General features: G+C 34.3%; 3 protein-coding genes across 3 annotated transcripts; all 3 read right to left on the reverse strand.

Annotated features, from left to right (window-relative positions):
• Positions 1 to 23: 23 nt before the first annotated feature.
• Positions 24 to 4363, reverse strand: LOC129891570 (pentatricopeptide repeat-containing protein At4g30825, chloroplastic). Its single transcript, XM_055966970.1, has 2 exons — positions 853 to 4363; positions 24 to 339 (listed from the first exon to the last, which is right to left on the reverse strand). Exon 1 carries the CDS (start codon positions 3720 to 3722, stop codon positions 912 to 914), a length of 2811 nt encoding a protein of 936 aa, XP_055822945.1. The 5' UTR covers positions 3723 to 4363; the 3' UTR covers positions 24 to 339; positions 853 to 911.
• Positions 4364 to 7771: 3408 nt separating this feature from the next.
• LOC129891571 (serine carboxypeptidase II-2) lies at positions 7772 to 15360 on the reverse strand. Its single transcript, XM_055966971.1, has 10 exons — positions 14987 to 15360; positions 13711 to 13818; positions 12691 to 12786; positions 12498 to 12590; positions 11126 to 11211; positions 10754 to 11017; positions 9893 to 10026; positions 9152 to 9247; positions 8285 to 8390; positions 7772 to 8139 (listed from the first exon to the last, which is right to left on the reverse strand). Exons 1-10 carry the CDS (start codon positions 15237 to 15239, stop codon positions 7978 to 7980), a joined length of 1398 nt encoding a protein of 465 aa, XP_055822946.1. The 5' UTR covers positions 15240 to 15360; the 3' UTR covers positions 7772 to 7977.
• Positions 15361 to 17951: 2591 nt separating this feature from the next.
• On the reverse strand, positions 17952 to 20852 carry LOC129892994 (receptor-like protein EIX2). Its single transcript, XM_055968490.1, has one exon. The coding sequence runs from the start codon at positions 20850 to 20852 to the stop codon at positions 17952 to 17954; it is 2901 nt and encodes a 966-aa protein (XP_055824465.1).
• Positions 20853 to 21373: the final 521 nt, after the last annotated feature.

Consider the following 21373-nt stretch of genomic DNA (forward strand, 5'->3'; position numbering starts at 1 on the left):
TAAAAAAGAAATGAATTTTCAAAAGGAGATAACTAAATAACTGAGATTTTATTGAAACTATACCATAAATGGCTCATGCCATGTTGATTTTTTACAACAGAGAGATGACTTCATGTTGGGATGACAATAGGGCGGGACGGGAGTGTCATATAGTATACACTGACTGGTGCATTATGGGACAATCAATACACAGTTCTTTAAATTAAGCTGAAGAAACTTGTGTGCGGAAGTAGACAGCTGCATATATGTGATCAGCATCACCGGTGATCCAGCCTACTTGATAAAACCTTTGCTGGAAAACTATAGTGTCAACTATACAAGAAGAATACAAGCCTTGACCTGAAAAGGTGAAAATGAATCACACTGTTACAAAAAAAGCATTTTGCATAGGAAAGACAAGCAGTTACACAAGTTCTAGCGAGTCAACAGAAAGAACAATAAATCTTTTATGAGATCGATTGACACCCCTTCACTGAAATATTACACTGTGGAAAAAAGTACTTTTTATGTTTAGATATACACTATTGGTTGAATCCGTCTGGCTTCTTCGTGTGTATACTTTTTAATGTTTTGACTTCCCCTTAGTGAAAAGCTAGCTCTGTCACTGAAGTCCGTCAAGATACTAACATATGCACGAGAAGGTAAAACTTCTGCAGTCTAATTTAGGTTATATGGTAATAGAATCTGTCGAATATGTTCATACGTGCAAACTACTTCATGGGAGGGGGGGAAAGGCTCATTTTCAGGGCAATAAACTATAGCAAGTAGGACACTTTACAGTCAACAAGATATAATACAGCACAATTCAAAGAAGATAATACAAACATATGCTTCTGTATAACATGTATTTACCTTTAAACCGGAGAAGAATGGGACGTGATGAATAACAGCAACGTTTTCCAGATTGATATTTATAATCCAATCTGCTTCATCCATAAAGACCACTTAACAGCTTCAAGAAACTTATCATTTTTCCGTAATGCATTGATTAGGTTAGTGTAGGTTATTCTATCAGGTTCAATTCCATTTTTGCGCATTTCCTTGACCAAATCTACTGCACTTTCAACCATTCCAGCAATTCCATATGCCTTTATTAATGTGTTATAGCTGCACAAATCAGGTCCAATTGATCCTGATTCTTTTAATTCTGCCAGTACATCTGAAACTTCTTCAATCCAACCTAGCTCGCCATAAATGTTTATCATAATGTTGTAGGTGTAATGATCAGAAGAGTGACCAGATTCCTTCAGTCTTTCCAAGATACTACGGAATTTCTCCATTTGTCCTTCTTTCCCATAAGCATCTAACATACAATTGTAGGCTTCAAGAGAAACCGAAAAGCCATTGAAGTGCATTTTCTTGACAGTTGATGACATATTCTTGAAGTCTTTGCTTCTCCCATATGCAGCTATGAGAGTGTTGTAAGAGATAACATCAGCCAAACCACACTTTTTGGCCATCGAAAAAACTTCTCTTGCTCTTTTGAAGAGCCTGGATTTTCCATATACGTCAAGCATGACATTGAAGGTGACTGTATTAGGTAAAAATCCACGTTTAAGCATCTCATCAAAAAGCCTTGAAAGCTCATCAACTGGCAGTGCACGGGCACAACAGTTTATGACACAGCTGTACATTTCCTGATCCCAGATGACTCCTCTTTTCACAAGTTTGTAGTAAAGATCTGCCAATTTGTCCTTCTTGTCACATCGCTGGTAGATCCGAAGCATATCACGGAGCAAATATGTGTCTGGAACAATGTTCTTTTGTTTTTCCATTGCATCTAACACAGAGCAGGCTTCTTCTAAGGCTCCAGATTTCGCTAACATCCTTACCACAACATTGAAAGTTATCGCGTCCAGTTTGACATTTGATTTCTTCAACATCAGATAAAGCTTTTCAGCTTCAGCAAAATCGTTGTTTGTACTGTAAATGTCTATCATAGTGCATATTATATGTAAGTTAGGCTTATCAGATTTTGGCATACAAGTGAACACTTTCACAGCATTCTCTGGATGCCCGAAATCTTTGCACGAGCATATTAACAAATGGTACAAGTTGTCCTCAAATAAAGTATCCTTCCACTGCTTTTCCCGTAAGACTTTTAAGGCATCATCTATCATGCTGTTTTTCACATAAGCCATTAACAGACTTGAACAAGATGTCTGGTTTCTCAAAACATGATCATATAAAGAGCCTTTCAAAATTGAAGGAACTTCACGAATGAGTCCAAGCTTCTCATATGCTTGCAAAAGAATGCCAAGGATGGTTGACTTTTCGCTACCAGTGTGCATCATTTCCTCAATAATTCTAACAACATCCTCTTTGTCTCCATGCTTGACTTGTAAATTTAACATCGTGTACAAATTAGAGGAGTTTGGCTTGTGTCCAAGTCTTTTCAGTTCCGCATAGTATCTCCTTGCCTCCTCATAATTATCTGCACGACCCCACCCTTCAATCATAGACCTGTAAGTTGTTTCATCAGGCTCCACTCCAACCCTTTTAAGGTCACCAAACAAGCGTTGTGCAGCACACATGTTGGAAATCTTCCCATATCCAGTGATCAATGTGTTGTATGCAACTATATTTGGCGAGAAACCAGCTTGTTTCATGGAAGCTAAAACCTGCTCAGCCTCGAGTAACTTGCCTTGTTGACAGTAAGCATTGAGAAGAACCAACCAATTCTCCAGATTCAGAATTACTTCATCTTTCCTCAAAAAGCCAATGATTTCTTCTGCTTTATCGTACAATCTCATTCGCGTATATATCGTCAACATAGAAGAATATGCTGACTGGCACATAATTTTGAGATTCCTCATCATTGAAAAGGCAAATTCTGCTTCCTCAACATTCCATCCTTTTTGATAGAGAGCCATTAGCATCCCAAAAGTCGCTATATTTGGCTGAACTCCGTTTTCCAACATCATGTCGAACCATGTAGCACCCAACTCCATGAGCCCTTTCTTATGGCAAGCATAAATAAGGGTATTGAAAACTTGATAGGTAAGCTCACAACCCGACTCCATACTCATTTCTTTAATCATTCCCTCCGCCCCATCCCAATCACCTCTTCTCCCCAAGATGCGGAGTATCAAATTATAGGCAGTTACATTTTGCTTTAACTTCCCATTTTTCCTCATCCATCGGAAAAAACTCAATGCTTTCCCATCATCACCCCTTTCGAGTTCTTTCAATATTGCATTGCACTGATCCAAACTCGAGTCAGACCCAATATTCTCATCATGAAAATCAACCCCACTTTGGCTATCTAGCACATTCTCATCACTATTTACATCAAACACAATCATGGGATTTTCTCCCATTCCATTTTTCCTCTCTTTCAATCGAAAACTAGACCTATTCGAGTCTCTCGGTACCTTCTTCACCCTCCTAAATCTTTTCCAAACATTAAACTTCCTTTTCTGAGAATCCCTCTCAAGAGTTGGTCTTTCAGTAACAAAACTCTCATTTCCTAACTCACCTTCAAAAACATCAACCCCTTCACTATCTAAAGTTGACTCAGAAGTCTCTATTTCCTCAGTTTCTAATCTTGAAACTCTAATGTGCTTCAAATTACAAAATGGGCTAACCACAAATGCACCACCACCCAAAAATGAGGGAACCCAACACTTAGAATCAGTAAAGTTCAAAGCTTTTACTGTGCAATTAAGTTTCTTGGATTCCCATGAACTGTCTACACAAAGGGATAATTTCAAAGAGGCCATGAAGCAGAGTGGCCTCAAGAAAAGCTGATAACCTCAGCATTAATTCATCAAGATTCCAAATTCATTAGAAAACAAACTCAAAATTTAGCTAAAAGGGGTTGGTGGGGGAGTTATCAAGATTCAAAATTTCATAAAAAACAAGCCAAAATTTAGCTAAATGGGGTTGGAGGGAAGTTATCAAGATTCAAAATTCCACAAAAAGCAAAGTTAAAATCTAGCTAAAAGGGGTTGATGGGGAGTTATCAAGATTCAAAATTTTACAAAATACAAAGTTCAAATTTAGCCAAATTGGGTTGGTGGGGAGTTATCAAGATTAGAGTTTTGAGGGCTTACCTTGAAGATGTAACAAAAAAAATGAGAAAAGGGGTTGGTGGGGAGTTATCAAGATTCAAAATTTTACAAAAAACAAAGTTAAAATTTAGCTAAATGGGGTTGGTTGGGAGTTATCAATATTAGAGGTTTGAGGGCTTACCTTGAAGATTAAGCTAAAAAAATGAGAAAAGGGGGAAGCTTTTTTAGTTTTTGAAAGGATAATGGAAAGGTGAAATAGTGAAGCAGTGGAGTGGAGAATTTTGGGATTTTGATGTTGAGAGTTTCAGCTAGTGGTGGCTGTTCCAAGAAGACATGGAGACTAGTTGCAACATTCCTTTTACCTTTTGTCTTCTTGTTAGCATATATGAGTTCTCTTTTTATTAGGAAAATTAAATTGTGTTTGAATTCTATAATAATTGTGTTTTAATTCAAAAAGATTTTCTAAGTACAAAAAAAAATAGTGGAAAAAAATCTTCTTAAGGAATAATATACCTAGGACGTCATATATGATAACATAGGACGGAAATTTTTATGTAGGACGCTAAATAGATGTGTGTGTCTATTTATTCAACTCTATAAAAATTTAAGTATTTATTTGTGTACATTTAAAGTTCAAGAGCATAGATACCAAATGAAGCTAAGTTAAAAGGCACGTTAATGTATTATATATTTCTATTGTTATGTCATCTAAAACAAAATTATGTATAAGCATTTGCGATAACGTTAAAGCATAAATCAAATTACTATTAGTATAAAAACTAAAACAAAATAATATCAAAGTATTTTAAAGCATATACTTTGTCCACATATCCAACGGAATTTATTCACTACAGACTTAATACAATTTTTATTTTGATTATTTTTTAACATGAAAAGTTTTAAAAGGTAAAAAAGTAAAAATTCATAAAGCACTAAAAGAAATTCACGTGAAACAAATCTTGGGATGACCCCATCAAAAAATGAATTCACATGAAATGAATCCGCCAACTAGTCTATCAATATAATCAAAATTCATATTATATATAGAAATGAAAAATGAAATAGGAAATGAAATAACAACGACAATAATTTTATCTTAGTCCCAAATAAATTGAAATTTTTTATTATACATAAAAATATTCATACATCACAATTTTCTCTACATATAGGACATGTGTTATTCTCTGATAGCCACATAAATCTGCAACTCCTATGAAACATATGTGAACAAGGAGTAATCACAACAACTGATTTTTCTTCAAAAATCTCAAAACAAACTGGACATATATCTCCCAATTCAAAATTCATAACATTTTTCTTTTCCAATTTCACAATTTTCATCATCCATATTACTCAAAAAGTTCAAATTTTTACCAAAGCTACTCAGACAAATAATCATAGATCGCGTTAGCTAAATGAGGAATCGTGTTTTTAAAGAACAAATTCTATAACCCCAAAGTAAAATCAATACTTTCAACAAACTCTTTTGGAGTTTCACAAATCTTGAACACTTTTTTTGAAAGTTGTCTTTTTAAATTGTCCACCACGATTGTTGGAATCGCAATTCTAGATCTTACAATCCTAATTTAATTCCTTACCCTTAAAACTAAAAGCTCAAATCTCGATGACGATCCTAATCGGTGATGATGATTAATAACACGATTTTTAATCATATGTTGAATTCAATTGAACACCCTTATATATGCCATATTTTTTTGAGTAAGAGGGCAAAAATAAATAAACAAAACAAAGATTTATAGGCAAATATATAGAAGTGAGAGCCCTTCCCCGGACCCCGCGCATAGCGGGAGCTTTAGTGCACCGGGCTGCCCTTTTTTTAGATGTATTATAAGGAAACTTATTATAGACGTGTTTTGTTTGGAATAGGAGATATTTAATCCCAATCCGATTTAAATTAGGATTCTTTACTATTTTTTTAAAATTATTATTTAATTATTCTTATAATATTTTAAAAATTCCTTAAATATTTGGAAAGAAGTGTACGTAATTAACAACTCTTAAAATATATGAAAAGAAGTGTATGTGAAAATAAAGGAACCTAAAATATATGGAAGGAAATTAGAAGTATGTGTTTAATATTATGAGAATAATTTATTTTTCTTAATCATGAAACTTAAATTCTTTAAAATCATAGTTTAAAAGCAAAAGCTTACAGAAATCATATTCTTTTTATTTTTCTTTCTAAAAAATAAATTTTAAAATAATATAATATTAAGTAAAATATTAAATTCAAGCAACATATAATCTGCATAAAGAGAAGTAGAAAAGCTTGAAAGTATCTCAGTCGTTTTTTTTTCCTAACATAATTTAGTTTGGTGAAAAAAATAGAAACAAAATTCTTTTAAATTTTTTCTTTTGATATCAATGTCGAAATTTTGTTCACCCCATTTATTTTTGTTCCTTAATTGTTAATGGTGATGTTCCTCTTTAAGTATATTTTTTATCTATAAAATTTTCCGTTAATAATTGTTAATGATGATGTTCCTCTTTAAATATACTTTTTATCAACAAAATTTTATGTTAACTTTTTTAAAAGTTATATACTTAATAATATAATGTACACATAATAATTTATTCTAATATTAGTTTTTCACAGTGGAATTAAAGGGCAATTATGAATCTAAACATATGAGAATTTCTTGTGGAGATGTGAGAATCAAGTTTTCATCAATTGAACAAGAGATAAGATTGCTACAAAAATGTTCCACTCATCACGTGCATAGGGGGTGATTCGTTATTTAAATTTTATTGTATTGTTGGTTTTATTTTTTATCTAAATTTTATTGTATAGTTCATATTCGATGGTTGTTATATATTATTTTGTAATCTATCGTATTGTCTTGTGTTATCTTAATTAATAAAATGTTTGGATAAATTGTATTGTTATCTGTCATTACATAATATCACACATCAACAATTTAAATAATAAACCTACAATAAAAGTACGACGAGATCACACCAAATCGGACTTTACACAAAATGAAACTTTTCATTATTACCTAATGATGGATTTAAATAATACAATATAATAAAATTTAAATAACAATCAAAATAAATATAGTATTTAAACTAACAATATAATACAATAGGCAATAACCATCCAAACAAGGTGCAAGTCTGATAGCGTCGTTACCTTTTTTTTTTCTTCTCATTTTGTCATTGCTTATTATTTAATAGACGTGTTTTATTTTTTTACCATACCTTTTATAATAGCTTTACTCATACCTTACTTTTCTTTTAAGTTTTATCGTTCAAATGGTTGATGTGACATTATATAACGACGATAAATAATAAATCTGTCCAAACATTATATTCACTATGAAACAATAAGTAACCACCATCCAACCAAGAAGATGTAGTGATCTCTTGATTTTGTTGACCTTATTTTCACCAGACACTATTTGTGTTTTGTTTAAATTTATACAAGCAAGATTACATCTTTTGAGAACATAAATATTTCTTCCGTCTTCTGGATAAGAATGCTTATTGGTAGTAATTAATTTGCAAGGTAAAATTGCGTACAATAACTCATATGGTCCGACCCTTCCTCGAACTGCGTGCATAGCAGAAGCTTAGTGCTGCATATTTCTTTCAAACCAATGAAATGAAAATCCTTTCCAAAGGCATCCACCACTTGAAACTTTTCACTCTCAGCCATATCTGATTAACAAGTACTGGATTTCATGAACCACAAACATAAGGATGGCAAGAGAAGTAGAATTCATTCTCAAATCATATAAATCCAACATAACTTTGGTACCATTTCAGCTGCCTTATGATATAAAAGGAAGATATGCTCATGCTTGCTTTAGATGATAAAATCTTACAACTCATAAGCGTGGCGTTGAGTTTTTATAAAAATATCAAAGCATGTAGCTGCAGTCGATGTAACAATTGTTTTTGCTCATCAGCTTGGAAAGGGGGGGGGGGGGGGGGGACAGAACTAAAAGTCACTAATTTGTTCCAAACTAGGCATAGATGTTCCTGCTAAGAACGACTTAACGAGAGTGAGAGCTTGCTTCGGTCTATGCAGAGCAACTTCATGTCCAGCGCCTCTTACTGTAACAAATGTCAGCCCGTTGTATTCCTGAGTCCATCCTCCAACCTGTTTTACGCATTAATCATAGTATGATAGTAGTTTGACAGGATCAGAATTGATACTAAATCAAGAAATAAGCGATTCCAGAGCTATAGACAGATTGAATTTGAGGTATTTCTTGAAGGACAACAAAATTGAGCAATGAAAATACCTGTCCATCATCATACCAAGGGCGCCAAGGACGAACCGTTGGCAGTTTTAGAGCATCTATGCTGTAACGGGTTGATGTAACTGGGATCACAGCATCTGTGTCACCACTGCCATAAAATTAAACAAAAAAACATTCCTTGCGTTATCAGCATTTTTTCAGCTCACATTAGTGGAAGAAGTGTCTACAAGATGCTGAAAAAACATTTTGAGGTTCACACAATGATGTCTTCAAGCAGCCTTCAGTATATACCAAAGCTTTTGAATTCATACTTCACCCCCTTAAAATCCTTAACATAAGTACTTATCAACTTTGTTTGCCTCTCTTTCTCTCTCAAAATAGTAGGTGATTAAACAATCGGATGGATTAAGGCTTTATTACTATGATACTAGAAGAAGACTTAAGTTTTTCTGTAGAGTTTCAGATTAGTGTAAGTCGATGGTAGATAATAGTTGGCATATGGAGAATGTAATCTTGTAGTTTGTTAGACGGGATTAACATTAAATTCAACGAATACTATCAGAATTGTGAACGTTTATGACCTGTTTTAATAGAATTCCAATCATAACCAAGAGCCAAAACATCATATGGTACAAATATAAGAGTCTTCATTTTAGGTACTTTGTGATGCAATTCCAATTTTTGTAGTTGACACACTTTGTTTTCTTTACACGTAACGGCTTTAGAGCGTATGGTCCAAGACTCATATTCCCTTTGGCCAATCCAACTCTCCAAATAATGGAACTAAATTTTTAACTATTCAATGCATTCACTGCCTCTTTTTTAACATCCTAAAATCGCAATGCTTGCCAACTTAACAAGTAAACGTGAGAAGAGAAGGAAAAGCTTAGCATTAGGATTAAAGCATACCTGAAAACCCAAATACGAAGGCCTGACTCTATCAGTTCACGATACACGTCCAGCACTGTCTTGGGAGAATCCTTCCAACCTGCGGATACTTCTTCACTGCGAGTAGGGCAAATGAGTAAATACATAGCGCCTTCCTAGTATAAGACATTTACAATTGAAAGACAAAGGAGCTGACTGAGTAGATTAACCTACACAATAATGCATTTTCCATTTGGACTCTTATATAACAAGGACATTGCATGAGATCCCCTTCGACATCTTTAAACCCCATGGACTTATAGTTTTTTCTTTCTTTTAGAAGGCAAGCAGCCCTCAATTTTCCAAATCACCGTTCGTTTACACTTTTTTTATAACCGTGGTGCCCGGTCAGCTTGAGCACTCCTCGACTAATACCACGAGGTACCTACTAACTCCCCCAGCACACGTACCCGGTGATTCTATACACCAAAGCTTAGATAGATAGGATGAAATCACCTAATGTTTTTTCCTTCACTGGGATTTGAACCTGAGACATCATAGTTCTCAACCCACTTCATTGACCACTAGGCCACACCCTTGGTTGCCGGTCCATTTACACTTCTTATCCTCTTCTAGTTTTTTAATTTTTTTTTATGTATGGGGATGGCAATGAAGGGAAAGAGAGAAAATCAAACGGAAGTGTAACTTGCGGCCGAAGAAGAGAAGAAATAGCGAGGTTGCTGCTTTTTTCAGTGAGCAGGTGTTGAAAGAGAATGAAAATACCTGCAAGTTACCCATTTGAATGATGAGTTTCTCTTATGAACATGAAGAGCATTCTGAACTTCAGGAAGATTGAAGTAGACCTTTGAGTGCTGCTCTGTACATGGATCATAGCTTCTTCTGAGATGGCCCACGCTCTATTTAAAGACATAAAATTTTATCAGTGATCAAAATAGTGTTTGGTAAAGCCTTTTTCAACATTTTAATCTCCTGATCAACTCAGCCGAGCCGATAATAATGCATTTGAGAGAAGCAATATTCTGTCTCTAGAGGAAACACACTAATGTGAGATAGATACCGTTCTTTTTTATTCATTAATGTAGCGCATCTCCATATCAACAAAGAGAATGAAAACTGATATATGGCATATTTATCATATCATCTTCATAAACAATGATAATACTTCCTTATCAAAAACAATGCTAATAGTTATCATTCTCCAGAGATGGAAATAATTGAGCATCGCATTCTAGAAATTAAGAAAAAAAAAGATACAGGGGGACTTCTAATCCTTTCTATAGATGCGAGAACAAAGGTTGGTTGACCCTCAAAACATTTGCTCGTTCTATCACGAACCTCAAAGCTGATTAATATGGAGTTATAAAGCATTTTGAAGCAGCATGTTATCCAAGTTTAGAATTACATTTTCAATCAAATTTAACAGGTATATACTAAAAACGTCATATGTTGATAGCATCTCAATCATCCTACACGAAAATGGAAACTAATAGAAGAATGTATGATTTTAACCATTACCACTCCAAACAACCATGCATACTTACTACTCAGACAATGAACACCAAGTGAATAGAGTTCAAACTTTATAACTGAAGTTAATGCGAGAGTAAAGTTCCAGTCACTTACATTGCTCCGTTTGAGAAAGTGGTTAAGTATACTAAACTTGGCTGTGCATGCTGGAGTGAAGATGCTGTAGCTATCAATATTTCCGATTTCTTCATTAGCCTGATCAAGAATCTTATCGCACTGCTCTGAGGGTCTTAGAAATGATTGGTAGTCGCACAAAGCATTTGCCTGCTTGTATGTTTGATCAGAAATCATTCCGGATGACCACATGAATTGAAATAATCCCAAGTGATCATTATAGTCATCAGTCAAAGCATTTCCAACCTGCAACGTTCATTACCTAGTGTTAGTACTAAACTACATAAATGCAAATGTTTTGTCTTTGCTAATCTTTTGTGTGCGTGCATTGGGTTGAGAAACAAGCGTGCATACCATGAAACCTTTTAAGTTGATCACTTGCTTCTTTAAACCATGGTTATACCTCACAATAGCTTGACTTAGCTGAGGAACATAATGCCCTGGTCCACAACCAGGAATAAGTAAACCACAGTTGTTTCAGTAATTGAATTGAGCTACCAAGATAACAAACAGTAATAGCCAGAATTTTTCAAGGAAACATTGTTTCTTAAATAAAATCCTATCAAAGTTTGTTAATAGCACAATCTTCTTAGAAAGTAACACAATGTCCGCTGAAGATTAAATAACTTCTGATTAAGCAGATAGTATCTCCATCTTTAAGTGCCGGATCCATTTGGTAGAAATGTGAAATATTTCTAGTGAATACGTTTTATTGTTCTCTCTCTCATGATTTGATTAGCAAAATCGTGGGACAATATTCTTCAATATGAAAACGAAAAGGACTTTCATCTCGATTAAAAGTTTTTGTATTCCCAACTACTTCTATTGTGATTAAAGAGTACTTCCTCTAAACATCATGGAATCACTTAACCATTGTTTTATGCTTTACTGTCACGCACGTTCATCAACAACTGCTTCAAAAAGAATCCATCAACCACCTCCCACCTTAATCTTCCACCTCAATGTTTACCACTAGGTTTTAACTAAACTCTGAAGAGTAATAAGGGAAAAAAAACACAATAATTTTTATGCAAGTTGTTTTGATCAAAATTATTACGCCTGATCAATTGCAAAGCCCAAGAGTTGGCGTGCAGTAAGTTATACTCCCTCCGTCCATCTTTACTTGTCCAATATACTAAAAATAGTTGTCCAACTTTACTTGTCCAGTTTAGAAAACCAAGAGATAATTTAGAAGTTTGTGTCTCTTTTACCCTTGCAATAAAATACTATTCATTTTTCAATACTTAGATGACTTATAATAAAAGGGGTGATATAGTAAAATTAGCCCACTATTTATTATTTCTTAAGGGGTGTTTCAAGTCAAACATGGACAAGGAAAGATGGACAGAGGCAGTATTACTTAGTTCTTTGAACTATGGCTTCGTAAACTTTCTATCAACCCTTTAGGCAAGTGAGACAATCTGTACTGTCAATTAGAGCATCGGGGCTAATGACGTCAATTAGTGAGTTATTAGGTAGTAAAGGATCTTTATGACTCCATCTATGTAATAATATATACAAACAATCGAATTCCTGGAATGTTTATGGATTTCCTCCGTAAGCATAATAGACATGTAATTTCATCTTGATGACCAGTTACTTATTTTGCCACAATGCACCCGATAAATTTGGTCACCATTAATTCCCTAGGGTACCTAATACTGAATACAGCTAACCAGAAAATGATTGGAAATAGAAATTTTAAGCTTAGAAAAAATAATTTTACCAGCATAGCTCTCTCCTGAAATATAAAAATCTCTTCCTTTATATTCTGGAAATCGTTCAAGCCACTTCAGTAAAAATACAAGGGAGTCCGCAGCTGTAATGCAATAACAACAATTGAAGAAAATTTAATACCTGTTTACAGAAATATACGGACAATAACCTAAAGAAAAACGCTCAAAAGGTCAAATTACTACCTGTCCGAGCGTCACCATTGTTGTGATGATCAGATGAAGTGTTTGAATAGGAATAACCAACTCCAACAGGCGAGTCGAGAAATAACACGTTTGCAGCTGCAGAAACAGATAATTGAGTTAGACACCATCCTGATAAGTTCCTAAAACATGCTTCCGAGAATTATGTCCAAATGTATACATACTGCAGAAGCAATGTGTCTCGGAGTAAAAATGTAGTGCAGACATGGAATATCTTGTGAATTTCTATATTATGGGGTGATTGACTTAATCCTGCCTGTGATCATGCAAATTTAGTGTTTGCGAACCACTATTGTTTGAAGAAACACTGGCTTCCTATAACTACTTAAGTCAGTAAAGGTACAATTTGGGCTCAAAATATAAACTAATCTGACTCGAAAGTGTAATCATGCTCCGTCAATGCCTAATGACATCATTTTCCGGATACAATAACAGTAAAATCCATTAAGCATTCTTTGAACACCAACAAGAAGACAATTGAATAGAAAACACTACTAGCTAAAAGAAGTTGATACTCGGTCGCCCCCTCCTCCCCCCCCCCCCCCCCCCCCCCCTAAAAAAAAAATATTGATCCTTTGCCCTTAAAATTTACAAATAGAACCATTACAAGAATCAAATGTAACCATAGCAACAATCTCTTTGGTATCACATCAATCAAGAAGATACCAAAGCGAACACAATAAGCCCTGATTCTCCAATGGCGTAATTTAAGCTTCCTCTCAGTGGAAATTTGTTTTGAGCCATTTCCAACCACATGTGAAATCTAAGAACAACTATAAAGTTTTCCCATCACTTACATTCTATGTTTTGACACTGCTAAAGTTTTCTTCTTAAGGTTGGACACACTGAAGTGAATGCCATGAAGTGGGCTCATGAATGTACAAGCATATATTATACATCTCATAAAAAAAGACATTTTTGACGAGCATGCTTAGAAAAGTAAAATCCCTCAACAGTAGCATAAGTTTTTACAGCAAAAAGAAGGGGTATTGCGAAACATACCTAAGTTCCAAGAATAAGGATTCCAATAGAGGGTCTTCCCGTCTTTCTCAATATGAAAGGGTCCAATTTCCTCAGCTAACCCAAAGGCAATCGACGAACATCCTGGCCCTGTAAGAACCCATAATCAGTGAAAAATAAATCATTGGCACAATCAACCACATTGAGTAACCAAGAAATACTCTTTTAATAAATCTCTTGTCAGAGGAAAATGACCATCCAACTTCAACCATATGGGAATTGATGACTCTTCAACACTGACGGAGCTAGGAATTTACATAAGGGATTCAAAAGTAGCAATCTTTTAACCCCTTTGCCACTTCAACTATGTCGAGAGGATTCAACTGCTTATATAAAACCGAAAAACGAATTCTTTTATTGTCCTATTTGCACATTACAATTTTTCAACCTAGCTCCACCACTGCTCTTTAATTTTTGTTAATTCAACAGAAGAATCAACCAAAGACAAGCTAAAAGAGAACAAGAAAATGTAAGAAAACAAAAGAAAGGGCATAATGTGCAATCTTTTAACCTCATTGCCACTTCACTAGAATTTTCTCTCATGTCAAGAGGATTCAGCAACTTATATATATCCCGAAAAACGAATAATTTATTTTCCTATTAGTACATTATAATTTTTCAACAAAATCCCCTCTTTCTTCAACCTAGTAGTTCCAAAACTGCTCTTCAACTTTTGTTATATACAACAAAAGAATCAAACAAAACAACAAAAAGCAACATAACACAAGCTAAAAGAGAACAAGAAAATGAACTCCCACCGTCCCAACGTGTCTTACCTTTCTTTTTGATATGTCCCAAAAAGATTGTCTTTTTTTTCAATTCCAACATTCTCCGTCACAAATTTAAAACCACAAGATTCAAAAATCTATTTTATTTCTTAAACTCCGTGCAAAGTCAAAACTAAAATACTTAAATTGGTATCAATGAAGTAACAAGAATGCAATCAAACAAAAGAATCAATGAAACGTCAAAAACCAACCTAACACAAGCTAAAAGAGAACAAGAAAATGCACTCCCTCCATTCCAACGTAAGTGTCTTACCTTTCTTTTTGATATGTCCCAAAAAGATTGTCTTTTTTTTCAATTCCAACATTCTACATCACAAATTTAAGACCACAAGATTCAAAAATCTACTTTTATTTCTTAAATTCCGCGCAAAGTCAAAACTAAGATACTTAAATTGGGATGAAGAGTGTAACAAGAATGCAATCAAACAAAACAAAAGAAAGAGTAAAACTTTGGGATAGAGTTACAAAACCTCCATTGAGCCAAAGAACAAGAGGCTTTGAAGATGGATCCTCAACAGCTTCAAAAAACCAATAAAAAAGAGCTCTTTCAGATTCCTCATTCACAGTAACATAACCAGAATAATGTGCAAAGTTCACATTAAACCCTTGACCAGGAAGCTTAGAAACTATGTCTAATTGTTTTTGTGCATTTGGGTTTACAGAAAAACTACCAGAAATGAAAAATAAACCAAGAACAAGAAAAACCCAAATGAGATTTAACATTTTCTTGGTGAAAATTTTTATGAACTTGTTCAAAAATTGAGGAAAAAGGGGTATATAAAGATTGAATTTTTTTCACTTTTTTTTTCTTTAATTCTGGTGAAGTATGGGAAAAAGGAAGCTTATTGGCCCAAAAAAAAAAGGGTATCAATAATGATTTTGTTGACGTAACAATAAGTTCTGTTTTTTCAGTGTCGTGCGCATGATTTATGTTTTCGTTTGTTTTGTTTTCGGAGGTGCTGTCTGTGTATCTTTCGGATTAATTTTATGGAATACTGCAAGAGAGAATTAGAATTTAAATTTTATGTGTTTCAAGTTTTAATATATTTTTTTAAGTTATTAAGTTTTAAATTAATAATTAATACATATTTAAGGAATTTCTTGTTTCATGTTTAGAGGTTGAACCAAAGTTATTGGATTCGGCCAAATCGTAATCAATACATGTTGCTCCTTTTCTGGTCATTTTTCACGAACAATAGGTACCAAATAATTTTATTCATCAAAGCTAGAATAAATGAGAAGAAACCACCAAATATTTATGAGGGGGTGGAAAACAAAACTCCAATTTACTTTAATTTACTTAGATTTATTGAATCCATTTTCAAACCCAAAATCTCATAAATTTTAGGAAAATCTCGTCAAATTTTAGAAATTACAACACATAAAATTGTACACTAGTCCTTTCATCTTAAATTATTTGTCGTCTCTTTTGTACACTCTTCTTCAGAAATATTAATTAAGAGTTATGTTCTAAATTGATATTTATATCCTCTAACTTTAGATGTGTACAAGTAAACAATTAAACTTATATAAAGATTAACAAATAGATATTTGTGTCTTATGTGGCAATCTGTGTCCTACGTGGCAATCCTACATGTTATATGCCATGTATGAAGCATATGTCTACTTGTTCAACTTTAAGTAAATTTGAGTGTCTACTTATGCATATTCAAAATTAAAAAATATTTAAACATCTACTTGTACATATTCAAAGTTAGAAAACATAAATATCAATTGAAAATACGTTAAAAAGTACCATTTATGTATTATACTTCCTTACAAATTTAAAGGAGGGAAATCGTTCAAAATATACTTTAATGATTATTTTAAACCTATTTATTAACGTAAATATTGAAGAATGACAAAAAATTTATATTTATAACTAATGAAATAGATGAACTCCTTATAAGGCTCGTGTGCTTGAGCATTGTTTTTGTCAGTGTTGTGCACATGATTCATGTTTTTGTTTGTTGTGCTGATAAAAAGGCTAAAGTGGCTTTTTATTGCAAAAATTGTTGCAACCTCCCTTACGTATGATGGAAACGTGTAGATGGTGCAATTAGTTGGCTAAAAGGGAGTATAAAGATTTTTTGCCTAGTTCAAAAACAAGTCGCGATGACAAATAATTTGATAACCAAAGTAATGAAAATAATAAATACTATTAAAATCGAAGAATACGATAGTTATTGGAGTAATAGTAGCAATATTGCTACCTACTAACCTCATGCCCTAATTTTCGACCTCCACAGTCCACATCTGTCATATCCTTACTAAGATGTAGGTAAGCCATGTCTTATTTAATCACCTTTTTCCAAGACTATTTCAGCTTACCTCTACCCCTTCCATAGTCATCCTCTCACGCCTCCTCATTAGAGCATATGTGCATCTTCTCTTTACATGCTCGAACTATGTTATCCTTGTCTCCCTCATTTTATCCACCATGAAAGTCACTTCCACATTGGTGCCCAATAACTTCGCTCCTAATCATATCTCTCATTTTCGCTACTCTCTATATTTTAAACGCACAAGCTCTTGATTAACCATCACTTCACCCCATACAACATAGTTACTCCTATTTGATAGCTTAAGTGATGAAAAAAAAACAATCCTAGCATAATCAGTATTTGCATTAGTAGATAAAACAATGGATTCATACAAGATTAAAAAAAAAAATTAAAAACTTCTTGTTCTATTTCCTTCAAAACTTTCTTTACATCAATTACAAGTACACAAAAAGTGTGTACATTTTGACATTACTACAACTAAAAATGATTAGAACTAAACTATTTACTCAAAAAAAGTACATACTAAAATGTAGCTCCAAAACTTACTGCTTTTCTCTAAGTCCCTGATGTATGCTTGAGGCGTGTAATTTGATTTCTGTTTTTTTTAAAGTAAAAATTTTGAGGTACATTTTTTTGGGTAGTACTAAGAAAAGTTTTGAAGGCAATAAAAGGAGGTAGTTTTTTCACATGCTCCCTCCAACGTAAAAACAATCTTTCTTGTTGAAATGTATGACCGACTCATCTTGCTGATTAACATGTTAAAGAGAACACTTTTAATTAGACATCGGAGCAGACTGAAGTCTTGAATTCAAATTCTAATGCCATTTCCCATGTGTTGGTCCACGAAAGAATAAACTCCACATGTGAGGACATTTGAAATGAAATGGTCACACACTTCAACAAAACAAATCAAGAAAAGTGGCATACCTGATAGAAAGAGCCTGATTTAGGGACCAAGAAATGTCACTGAGTACTTGACGTGTCTAGATGTGCACTTTTAAAGTTGGAGTGCTTCTGAAGTAAGTAATATGTGTATATTGAAACTAAAACATAACATACAACAGAATGACAGAGACAAACTCCTATAGCTCCACTTATTGAATACCTTACTAAACTTAACAAACTTTTTTCTAAGTGTTTCTTCTACACATTAAACATCTAAACATTTTTTCACAAAATTGCAAGACCATTCATAGAACTCCAAAATACATATCTCAATGAATCTGCAATAAGCAATTCTCCATCTTTTCTTGAAGATCAAAGTGCCAAAAAATGTCCAAAAACCTACTATGTATCCCAAACCAACAACAGCAAAGAACCATACTTTCTCAAGTTTTTCTTCATCATCTGTTTCTCCTTCATCATCATTCCTTCCACTTTGAGATGTCGTACTCGTCGTAGTCCTATCACCAACACATTCTGTCAAAGGAGGACCACAAAGTGCTACATTTCCTTGGAAAATTGTTGGATCAACTTTGGTTTGAAACTGAGTACTAGTAGGAATTTTTCCTGTAAACTTATTGTAAGACAAGTTCAAGTGACTCAGAAAGTCTAAAGTTGATATGCTAGTTGGGATAGGACCTGATAACTGATTTATTGAAAGATCTAAGGTTTCAACCCATCGTAACTTTCCGATATCTGTTGGTATATTTCCTGTCAAATGGTTCCTGGACAAGTTCAAGGTTCCAAGTTTATGTAAGTTTGCTATCTCTATTGGGATTTCTCCAGACAAACTGTTGCTAGATAGATCGATACTATTTACTAGGTAAAGGATTTTCTCATAAGAAAGTATTCTTCCTTTTGCCTCTAGTTTCAATGTCCCTTGATATTGTCTAGCTTCTAGTTCTACATCAGTTAGCTCAACCTTGAAGCCTTCCAAATTTCCAAAACAGGACGGTATAGAACCGGATAAGTTGTTTCCTGAAAGGTCTAGTATGTGAAGACCTGAAAGGCTACAGACTTTTAAAGGAATGTGGCCTGAAAACCTATTGTTCCTTACACTAAGGATTAACAGTGATGTCATTGTTTCCCCTAGCCAAGCTGGGATTAGCCCTGACAACTGATTGTTACTAAGATCAATGTTAATCATTTTCGTGCAATTTCTCAAACTCGAAGGCAGTTCTCCAGAGAGATTGTTGCCTGAGAGTCTTAAGAACATCAGATAAGCAAGAGAGCCTAGTGAGTCTGGAATTTGTCCGGACAGGCCATTCTCTGACATGTCTATCCAATAAAGAAGTGGTAGCTTACCCCAGAAATCAGGAACCTTTCCGATAAGTTGGTTGTTATCGAGCGCTAAAGTAGTCAACTGATTCATATCACCCATGCACAAGGGAATTGTGCCATTTAGATTGTTCTTGGAGATGTCCAAGTCTGATATATTGGCAAGTGCTTCACAAATGTTGAGAGGAACAGGTCCTGAAAACAAGTTATCCCTCAGATACAATGTTGAAACATTAGAAGACCATAGTGGTAGAGGACCCTCGAAGCGATTAGTGCTTAAATCCACATTGGCTTGAAAGTTAAAGTTAAATTTGTTAGGAACTTTCCCTGTCAAGTTGTTGTAAGCCATGTCAAGATTATCAAGCTTCAAATCCAACTCTACAAACCAAACTGGTACACCATCTGAAATACCCGCGGTATTGAATATTATACTGGTGAGCTCATTCTGATCTTTCAGCCAATGTGGGAATTCAGGGCCTAATTGACATGACTGAATGGTCAAGAATGTCAGCTTGAATGAAGGAGTCCAATTCTTGCTGATATTGAATCCCAAGGTAATATTTTTACCAAGTTTCATGCCAACTAAAAATTCTTTCAAGTTGGAAAGATTCAAAAAATGGTCTTCTGTGACAATACCTTCCCACATATTCTCCGAGATGTCCAAAGAGATCAACGACCTGAGCTGCCCAATACTCGTGGTGAGGTTCCCACTCATTTTGTTGGATGTGAGGTAGAATGTCTCCAATGATGATAAGTTCCCTATAGTTTCAGGTATTGTTCCTGTCAATGAGTTGAACCTCAATTGAAGATTCTTTAGCTTCCTCAAGTAGCCTAATGTATCAGGAAGATTTCCTGTCAATTCATTGAAACTCAACTCCAATGTCTCCAAGCTGTTGCTTTGGCATTCAGATAAGGCATTGATGAAATCAGTAGTGTTTCCACTGATGTTGTTGTAAGAGAGGATCAAAGTCTTCAAATTACATAGTTTCCCTAAGCTTCTCTTGAGTGTTCCATTGATACCATAATTGGAAGACAGATCAAGATATTCAAGGAAACTGAGCTTACCAAACTCATCAGACAGTTCACTAAAGATATTGTTGGAACTTAAGTCAAGATACACAAGGTTACTAAGTTTGAATATCCATTGAGGGAATGTACTTGAGCTGACAACATTGTTGGAAAGATCAAGTACCAAAAGGGAAGTAAGATTTATAGATGGAAAAGAAGATGGAAGTTTTAAAAGTTGACATTGAGGCAAATGCAACTCCAATAGAGAAGGTACATGATCATTGATTATTTGAAGCCAAGAATTAGTATCTTTGCTAAGATCTAAACCTCCCAAATCAAGAACTTGCAAATTAGAGAGGTTTCCAAGAAATGAAGATACTGAACAAGTTAAAGATGCACCAGATAGATTGAGATATCTCAATTCTTTAAGGCGACCGATGAATTCAGGTACTTTGATACCTTCAAAATTGTTCATGCTCAAGTCCAAGTATCTCAATTGTTGTAACTCAAGTAAAGATGGATTAATCTCACCTCTCAATCCATAGTTTCTTGAAAATTTGTTCCTGAGATCAATCTTTACGACGTTTCCGGTCTTGTTGTCACATGTTACACCAAGCCATTGGCAACAATCTTCTTGATCAATCCAAGAAGATAGCCTGCCTGAAGGATCTATGAGATTTTCTTTAAGGTTTAGCAATGCATTCTTATCTGTTTCAATGCAAGAGGTGCCAGCGGAGGAAACAAAGTGATAGTTTATGCAAGTGAAATACAAAAGTTGAATTAACAATATGAGAAAGATAAGTTGAAATGAATTGTTCTTCATATTTGCTTGTTTGTGAATGAACTAGCAAGGAAAATCTCTTATCATTTATAGGCATAGTATTTGGGGAAAATTAAGCCAGTATTGTGGCCGCCTAGTGGTCGTGACTCTTGAGTTGAGAATCATCATGTTTCAGGTTCAAATCCAGCAGAAATAAAAATATTAGATGGTTTCTTCCTATTGATCGTAGCAATGATGGACATAATTACATACCATTTAATGCTAGTGTGAGGTAGGAGGTATATCGTGAATTTAGTTGAGGTGTGTACAAATTAACCGTACATGAATTTTTTAGTTGAGGTTTAAAAAAATAAAATAAATAAAACCAGTATTGACCTAAGACAACAGAAGCATTTGGAAAGAATTTTAGTCCTTGTGGTGTCAAGTCAATGAGTCTTCTGGTGAATGGGCTGCTCTCTAAGTCTCAAATCACTTTAAAAAATTCATTGTCTACTTTCTACACCTATTTTCTACTTTGACACGTAGGGTTTGTTGGAATGGGCTTATAGTCAATCTCGAACTCT

This window comes from Solanum dulcamara, chromosome 6, assembly GCF_947179165.1.
Source record: "Solanum dulcamara chromosome 6, daSolDulc1.2, whole genome shotgun sequence".
In the NCBI taxonomy this organism is placed as follows: Eukaryota; Viridiplantae; Streptophyta; class Magnoliopsida; order Solanales; family Solanaceae; genus Solanum; species Solanum dulcamara.